The sequence below is a fragment of the Salvia hispanica genome, chromosome 1 (genome assembly GCF_029641045.1).
Source record: "Salvia hispanica isolate PSC_SH4W2 chromosome 1, Shi_PSC_v1, whole genome shotgun sequence".
Lineage (NCBI taxonomy): Eukaryota > Viridiplantae > Streptophyta > Magnoliopsida > Lamiales > Lamiaceae > Salvia > Salvia hispanica.
The window spans coordinates 45,404,272-45,413,208 of record NC_142692.1 but is presented as its reverse complement, the minus strand read 5'-3'; the positions used below and the strand labels follow the sequence as shown (position 1 = coordinate 45,413,208).

General features: G+C 35.8%; 2 protein-coding genes and 1 non-coding gene across 3 annotated transcripts; 2 read left to right on the top strand and 1 right to left on the bottom strand.

Annotated features, from left to right (window-relative positions):
- The first annotated feature begins 559 nt into the window (after positions 1 to 559).
- Positions 560 to 2,522, top strand: LOC125220054 (Peroxidase superfamily protein). The gene is made up of 4 exons (XM_048122174.2): positions 560 to 836; positions 919 to 1,110; positions 1,657 to 1,822; positions 1,930 to 2,522. The coding sequence occupies exons 1-4, from the start codon at positions 582 to 584 to the stop codon at positions 2,337 to 2,339; spliced, it is 1,023 nt and encodes a 340-aa protein (XP_047978131.2). The 5' UTR covers positions 560 to 581; the 3' UTR covers positions 2,340 to 2,522.
- A 2,016-nt stretch (positions 2,523 to 4,538) lies between these two features.
- TRNAL-CAA (transfer RNA leucine (anticodon CAA)) lies at positions 4,539 to 4,619 on the bottom strand. The gene has a single exon. It is a non-coding gene; the product is annotated as a tRNA-Leu (tRNA).
- A 2,387-nt stretch (positions 4,620 to 7,006) lies between these two features.
- Positions 7,007 to 8,053, top strand: LOC125220558 (uncharacterized). Its single transcript, XM_048122720.2, has one exon. It carries the CDS (start codon positions 7,511 to 7,513, stop codon positions 7,928 to 7,930), a length of 420 nt encoding a protein of 139 aa, XP_047978677.2. The 5' UTR covers positions 7,007 to 7,510; the 3' UTR covers positions 7,931 to 8,053.
- The last annotated feature ends 884 nt before the right edge of the window (positions 8,054 to 8,937 follow it).

Here is an 8,937-nt window from a genome sequence, read left to right as displayed (position 1 = left end):
TAGTGCTGACTTGTATAAGATTCACAATTTAATAGTATAAATGTATTATTATTAGGTTGCACATGCTAAAATCCCACAATTAATTAATCATGTTTTCACGAAAAAGTAAATCCTTTTGGTTTAAAATTGCAAATTGTCAATGTAATGTGACTGACAAAATGAAGCATATAACCGAAAGACAACCACTTTGCATTAGTTTTTTTTGCAAAAGCATACATTAATTAATAAACATACTAGTAATTATCAAATTAAGTGATCCAGTTAGGAGCTTATTAGGGCTTCATGAGCATAAATCCAAACAAACAAACAATTAATTATTTTCCTAAGTGGAGGCTAATGCTAATGCTGCCACCATTAATTAACTAATTAACTATCTTGTATATAAAAAAACATATACAAAGGTGCATGAACAAATTTTCCACAGAGAAATGGCCGCCATTAGATGATCACCATGAACATAGTGGCAATGCCACTCACAAATTTCTCCAACCTTATGTTAATCTCTTGCTATAAATAGAAGCAACTAAACCTCTCCATAATCATCAACATTTCTCTTATCTTTTTCTCATTATAATCAAGCAATGGACCAACTTAATCTCTTATGCGTAATCTTCATCTTGTTTGGTCATGGCCTCATCCATGCTCGACCCGCGGATTATGGCTATGGTGGTGGCTACGACAAACCTACAGACGGCCCCCTCAGCTTCGACTTCTACGAAAAATCATGTCCCAATTTGGGAAGGATAGTTGGGTGGGGCGTTTGGGCAGCATTCAAGAATGACACAAGAATAGCGGCCTCTCTCCTTCGTCTCCACTTCCACGATTGTTTCGTTGATGTAACTTTCTCTTTTCTAACCTTATGTAAACATACATAAAAATTTGGATTTTAATCAGACTAATTTGTTGATCATTGTATAGGGATGTGAAGGCTCAGTGCTTCTTGATGACACTAAAGATTTCAAGGGAGAGAAGAATGCTTTCCCTAACCGGAATTCGGCTAGAGGTTTTGAACTCATCGACAACATAAAGGCGGATGTCGAAAAAGCTTGCCCTTCAGTCGTGTCGTGTGTCGATATATTAGCTATTGCGGCTAGAGAAGCCGTTGTTTTGGTAACGATACTTCATCTCGTATTTTATTCGGCCTACTTAGATATATGCATGGGCAGAAGCACAAAAGAATGTTGGTAGAGACTCCATTGACGTGACAATAATCCAACTCATTATCCTAACATAAAACTTGAAATATGTTTATATAAGACAAATTTTACATTTTAATTTCCTTTCTATTCCTTATTTTAATATATCTTATTCTTCTTTAAGGATTAGAAAGAGGAAGAAGATATTTTTGACAATTTGAACTTCACTAGGGCAGTGTGAGCTAAAGATAGTTCTCACAATTTTGACAAATTTAACTAAAGATAAAATGAAAAAAAAATAGTGTGGTAAAGAAATAGTGCATATAAAAAAAAGAAATAATGTGGAAATTAAGCCCCTTAAATTTCCCACTACCACTTATGTCCGCCTAAGGATACATGAGAATAAATATAATTATAGCCAGTTTGATAAGGTAGATAACTCATCTATCTTGAAGTTATTTGACCGAAAATATATGCTCAGAATTGTTTCTGATGGTTGCTTTTTATGGTTTACGAGCAGTCGGGTGGCCCGTTTTGGCCCGTTGCTCTAGGGAGGCTGGATGGGCTTACAGCAAGTGAGAAATCAGCAAATGAGCAGTTGCCTTCACCATTTGAGCCTCTTGTAAACATCACTGCAAAATTTGTGGCAAAGGGACTTGATGCCAAGGACATGGTAGTGCTATCAGGTATGTACTATATTTCTATGTGACATATTTACGTGCCCAATTCAGTGAAAAGGTTATAATATCAAAAGGACACTTTACTAAAACCCTAAATTCAATGTCACGTTTAGGTGCTCACACAATTGGATTTGCTCAATGCTTCACATTCAAGAGGAGACTATTCAACTTCAAAGGTTCCGGCAAAGCTGATCCATCTCTTGACACTCCATTTCTCTCCAATCTGCAAACATCTTGCCCTAATTCGGACGCATCGAACTCCAAACTCGTCCCTCTCGACGCCCAAACCATAGCCAGATTCGACAACAGTTATTACAAGAACATTGTCAACAACTCCGGCCTCCTTGAGTCCGACACAGCGCTCATCACAGACCCTAAAACTGCAGCCATGGTCAAGGCCTACAGCGCCGATCCTTACCTCTTTGCGAAGGATTTTGCCGCCTCCATGATGAAGCTCGGAAAGATCGGTGTTCTAACCGGACAGGCTGGACAAGTTAGGAAGAAATGTGGCTTGCTCAACTAGTTTTATTAGATCCAATTAAATAATATGGTTATTGCATGCATCCATGTGTGTGTAGTGAAATAGGATTCTGTTTATTTTCTATGTTAGTTTTGTGAGAAAACTAACATGGCATTGTGCATGTGAGTTAATGTATATAAATAATCAAAGCTACCAAGGAATATAGTTGCATACATATTACATATATATGAGAACGTGAGTGTTACTGCAACACTACTCTGCCTAACAAATAAAATCACTGTATTCACAATGATATTAACAATGAAATTGTACGGAAATTTCACTCAAGATTCGGACTTAGGTGGTGCAGTAATCAAATAAAGAGATACATCCACTGTAGATTTTAATTTGTAATTGAAAGGCTCAAAATAGTTCTAAAAAATATTACTCCCTCTGTCCCGGATAACACTTTGACCGTGCACGAGTTTCAAGAAATGTAATGAAAAGTGAATTGAAAAAGTTAGTAGATTGTGAGTCCTACTTTTATATATTAGTTTTATAATAAAATATGAGTAGAAATGAGTTAGTGGAATATGAGATCCACTACCAAAAATGGTAAAAGTGAAATGAGACAGATTATATAGGACGGACCAAAATGAATGAGACAAATTATTTGGGACAGAGGGAGTTCTACACATGATTCTATAAATGATCCCTATTCAGTTCTTAGTAATCCAATAGCACAAATTGAAACTAAATGGAACTTTACTCTTATCAAAAAAGTGATCTATGAGTTGTGGAAAAGTAAGGGATGGAAAATTATAAAAGGCGTATGAGACCCGACTAAGACACGTCCCATTGTTGATATATATAAACACTGTTACAACTCTGCCTCTCCGGAACCAACTGCGCTGCCCTTGTGGGCCAGTAGTATATATAAACATGGTTACACATATCGATGAGTATAAATATTGAGAATGGATTTTATGGTTGTGTTGCCTTGGTTTAATATCGTTAATTTCCTTCAATTAATGTTACATCTTTTTTAATGTTTCTTTCAAAATTTGCATAAATTATATTAGCTCCATCAACAAATAAATACTCCTACATTATTTGAAAATCTTAATTATCACCAACATTTTATAATCTCACATCCGAACAAAATTTTAAAAACAGCTAACTCGATTCTTCAAAACTTATTTTCAAATCTATTTCGCTCTTATATACATAGAGTATCGTGAAAATCATAATACAAGAGTTACAATATAATTGGATTCCTTCACTTAAATTAAAATATGGGGTATTTTCGACTTAACAACTAACGAATTCGAAGTGTGTGTGCATGTGTTTTATCAGTACATAGATTGCACGCCGCTAGATAGATACAAATTTAGCACTATTATTATAGTACTACTATTAATAAATATATTTAATTTGTACGCAAAACACGTACAAAAATCACATGCATCAATTAAAATAAGAGAAAAATAATTTATAAAATTATGAATTGTAGTACTAAAATAAAAGAAGAGGGATTCAAAATCAGTTATCAAAGATGTCCGTACGTTGACCACCCCGGGAAAATAATCAACACTGTTTGGGTGTGTGCATTATTTATAGATACACATGTAATTTTGGTAATACCAATTACTACCAAATTTAATTAGAGGAAAAGAATAATACAGGAAAGCACAAGAGTTCAATAGATAAGCGACAAGAAGAAGAAGTTGGTATAATTCATTCAGCAGAAGAACTCACTTATAAACTATCAAGACAAAAGCTGTTTTTCTCGGAATATTGATTGATTTTGACCAAACCTTTGTACTATCCATTGAAATTCAAGATTTTCTGTCCTTCCTAAATTAAATATCACATTCTGCTGCGTCAATATATGTGTAGCATCTTCATATATGCAGACTATACAGTTACACCATCGAATAATCAAGATTAAATATGGACCAAGCAATACAAAACTAAGGGCATGCACGAGAGATTTGGGTGATTTTAAATAATTACAATAATACATCACAATAAGAGAGAGCCATTTTGGTTAAATTCAATTTGACAATGACTTTGCAAGAAATGAACATTTTGATTATTATTAATTAATATATCTTAAAGCTAAGTTTAATTTGATGCAAAAACGACGGGTCGAAAATCACCACTCATATACTCTGGGGTGGGTGCAGGTCGGTATATCAATACCGATTCGATCCGAGCTCTCTTATTGAATTGCTTATTCAATGAGCATTCTCAATATTATGCCTTGAAGAGGACTCGAACCTCCACGCTCTTTAGCACGAGATTTTGAGTCTCGCGTGTCTACCATTTCACCACCAAGGCATCTTGAAAGTGCATCCTATTCTATGAATATGATATCTATCTAGTGTGATGTATGGAATATATGACAAAGGTGGTAAGAGCATCTCCAATGCCAGCTAGCCAACCGGCTAGCCGATTCGCGTCGCTAGCCGGTCGGCTAGCCGAACCATTGGAGTAGGCCAGCGGGAAATCGGCCAAAATTTCGGCGTGGGCTAGCCGATGGCGTGGCGCTGGCCGATGTGCTACCCGCCATTGTGGCGTGCCGATCGGCCAGCGATCGACCAGCGCTATTTTTTAATTTTTTTTTTAATTTTTGAAAAACTATATAAACACGATTTTCTCTATCTCTAAATTTCTGTACAAGAGCAACATCTAGCGATGGACAACAACAACTAGCCCAACATAAAATTAAGACCTAAAACAGCAAGACCCCCGTTCGGCTAGCGGCAAACTATAACAGATTCAAGGCATACTAACATTTTTTAATGTATTTTTTTAATAAATTAGTGAGCAGTAGAGTGGGGCGGTGGCTCGTGTGTGGAAACCCAGATTTTTTTTTATTATGTAATTTTTTTGATTTTTAGTTAATGTACTTTTTTTTATTTAAATAAAGTTAATAAATTTTTCCATATATGTCTCGTAAATTTAATTCGGTAATTTAATCGTAATTTTAATTCCGTAAATGTAGTATATTTTGAATTATTTTTATTGCGGTTGGCCTAAATCTGATGTGGCAGGTGGATTTTTAGTACTACTGACGTGGCAGGGAGAGAGAGTGGCTGGCCTATGGCTGGCCTATTTGCATTAGAGAGGCTCTAAACTGATGATCATTGATAACCTACTGACGGGGCTTTGTCGATAATCTATTAGTGTTACATATAATTACAAAAAATCTAAATTATCAACAGTTTTTTCGTAGTTCGTCGATAAAATCTAAATCGGGTTTTATTATCGACGCTATTCTCATTAATCAATTTCATCTAAACTCTAACCCTTTTCTTTGCTACTCACCACCCATCTCTTTCCGGACCTCACACGTTATCGCTCTCCTCCGTCTCTTCATTCCTCTCCTGCTCAGCCCGGGTCGTCTCCCCTTTCTACCATGCCACCATTACTCCAGAGAAAAACGATTTTCGACTTTATTGTTGCTCTCCTCCAAACCAAAACCCTATCCTAACTCAAACCCTAGGTGCAATTTTGTCATGTAAATTAATTAGTGTATGCTAGAAAAATAAATCAAGTTATTCTAATTCTAAGCATAAAATCTATTATGACTTGTGCTAGTCCTATATAAATAGTATGTGCTAGAAAAGCAAATCAAGTTATTATTAAAAATTATTAGTATGATTTATTATAATTATTGATAATTTCGCACGATTTCTTACCATCCCACACCAAATTTTACCACGGACTAGCTAACATTGAATTTGTTTGAAGAAATTCAAAATTTAAAGCTTAAACTATGAAGCCGAGACATAATCATTGCATGATTTACATTGCCCCAACGGCTAGCTTCAAGGATACCATACACTGAATAATACTGCTATCAAAGTTTAATTTACTAATAAACTAAAAAAGACATACAAAAAAGTTGTCGAGACAAGCACCCCATTTTGCATCAGCTATATAAGGATTAGTTACACATTATTAAAACACTATTTAACTCAATTTACACAACACTCTTTTCAGGATAATGCTAATCTTTATGCAACCTTTTTTCCAACAAATTCTCAGTTTGTGAACCTTTAAATCAAGAAAGCAAAAGTATGACCATTTTAGCGTATGAAACAACACTCATTACTTCCCAAGTAACACAAGAAATTTCATTGAAACAAACTTGCTGCTCAAACGAAAAAATTCGTGATTTTTAAGTACTCGTCGTGGATCGATATATCAAAATGTTTATCGACTGAAGTTAGTCAGAGCCCAAGTTTTGATTTCATGAATTGAGAAGTTCAATGTTTCACGAAATAGTTTAATTTGGGATTAACATAACTGCAACAAATTCAAAAGGTTTTAGAAGTTATATTGCAGTTACAAAAATGTGATGATTTGATTTGTAATTAATCCTAAATCAACCAAAAGCTCTCTACTTATACTAATATTCTAAATGTACTCGATTTGTGACTGGAGACACAAAAGAATAATTGGAACCCAAAATTATAAGGTCTAAAAATTCTATTTTGTGGACCATGAAATATCAAGAAAGCATATCCTACAATAGTAGATCGGAATGATATGACATAATCACACATTGCCATTTTACATTTTTGGACAGAAATCAAAGTCCAAAAACAAACATCAATAAACCCCATAACCAAATTAAGAATTTTACTGTGGTCCCAAATAAAGAATTACTACAAAAGATAAATTACAAAAATTATTAGGATGTAAACACAACATAGTCTGCTGCCAGCTGCTATCTGCATATCTATTCTCTAGTCCCTTTACTACACATCTCATTCTTAATCCTACATTTTTCTTGAATTTTTCCATGCAAAAACAGACACCTTTTCTCATCTCACAAATTGATTTTTAAAACTATATGATTGTCTCATCTGAGAAACCATTTGGTCTTTATAGAAACAACAATAAAGGGAAAAAAACACTTCTTTTCCTACCTGTTTTCACACTTGAATTTGTGAAGGTTTTTATTTTTGAAAAAAATGGAAAGAAGAGAGAGAGAGAAAGGGAGAATTTAAAGTACCTGTAAACAGACAGTAGTACATCTCTCCCACTCTTTTTAACTTCAACATTCTTGAGAAAACTAATGTTTCACAACGTTTGATGCCTCATTTCCTCCTCCAAACTTTTATCTAATCCCAAAGATTTCACCTTTCTTTTTTTTCAGTTCTTTTTCACTCAGGAATATCCTCAAACACTTCATCTTCAACAAACCGAGATTTCCAAAAATGACAACTTCCGCTCCGGTATTGGACCCTTTACAGTCTCCGCCGCCGCCGCCGCCGATGCAGATGGGGCAGCAGGAATACACCGCGCATTCGGGTCACGGGTCGGTGGGGCCCGTAATCGGAGTTCTGGCGGTTATAACGATTCTCGGCGCCATCGCAATCATGATTGGGCGGCTGTGTTCGGGGCGGGGCATAATGGGCCACGCCCAGTACGATTTCGAGAGATGGGTCGAGACCAAATGCGCCTCCTGCATTGATGGCCGGGTCGACCCGCCTCCGCCCCGGGTCGTCGTTGAGCACCGCGTCAGCACTTCGTCGGGAGACGGCGCCAGGGCCGCCGCGACGGAAGAGAGTAATGAGAGCCATCATCATCAACAACAACAACAACAACAACAACAACAACAACAACAACATGAGTAGAGATTGAATCAAAATCTTGCAAATTGAAAAATCCAAGGTTTTCACTGTAAACTGTTTCTCTATTGGGGAAAAGGAATTTTATTTTTTTATTGGCTTATATATTATGTCAACATTCACATTCTATTATTGGCACCAATTAATTTATATTTGTGATTAAAAAAAACACTTTAATTGGTGAGGACCAGTTTCGTAATCCAATTGAAAGAATTAACAATTTTGAGAAAATGTACACATTCCTCTAGAAATGTTTTGATTGTGAAGGAAATAAATGGGGAATTGTTGCAAACGAATTTAACAGTGTAGTTGTAGTACTACGATGTATTTGTGCCAAGCTCATTTTTGCTTTGCTACAGTAGCATGCTTTAATGATTTTTGTACTGTCACTGACCCCCTTTAATTACAAGTTAGTTCGAAACTTTAATTCCCTTTTTGTTTTGTTTCTTTTTTCAAAAATGCCATAAAAAATATAAATAATAAAGTGTATTTATTTAATACTCCTAACAAATTAAAAAGGGTCAAGTGAAGGAGCTGGTATTTGTTCCAACTTTTTTGATAATAAGAATTTAAAAGTAGAGGTGATGGATGGCTAATGGCTTCATTGGCAAAGAATGAATTTTTTTCAAGCAATAATGTCACTCTTTTTAGAAAGTGGGTGGCGCACTTTCATTTTCTTTCTTATGTCCCACTTTTTTCCCACCCAAAAAACTAATTACTCTAATTTTTTTAATACTATTTTGCACTACCCGAATAAGTACAAATTTTAGTTTTTCAATTTTAACGTAAGAATATAATTTCGTACATATAAGTATGGTGGCCCGTCACGTGAGAGGCACGAGAGGAGGCATGGAGATTCCTCTGATTGGTTTGACTTTGACCATGTGAATTTGCAGCTTTTGTCGAGGAATATGCAGCGACCGGCAGCGGCGAGGCGCACCAACAGCTGCTCGCCACCGTCTTATGCGCGGCGGCGTCGATCCCAACAACCGCTTCCTCACCGCTTTCTCCTA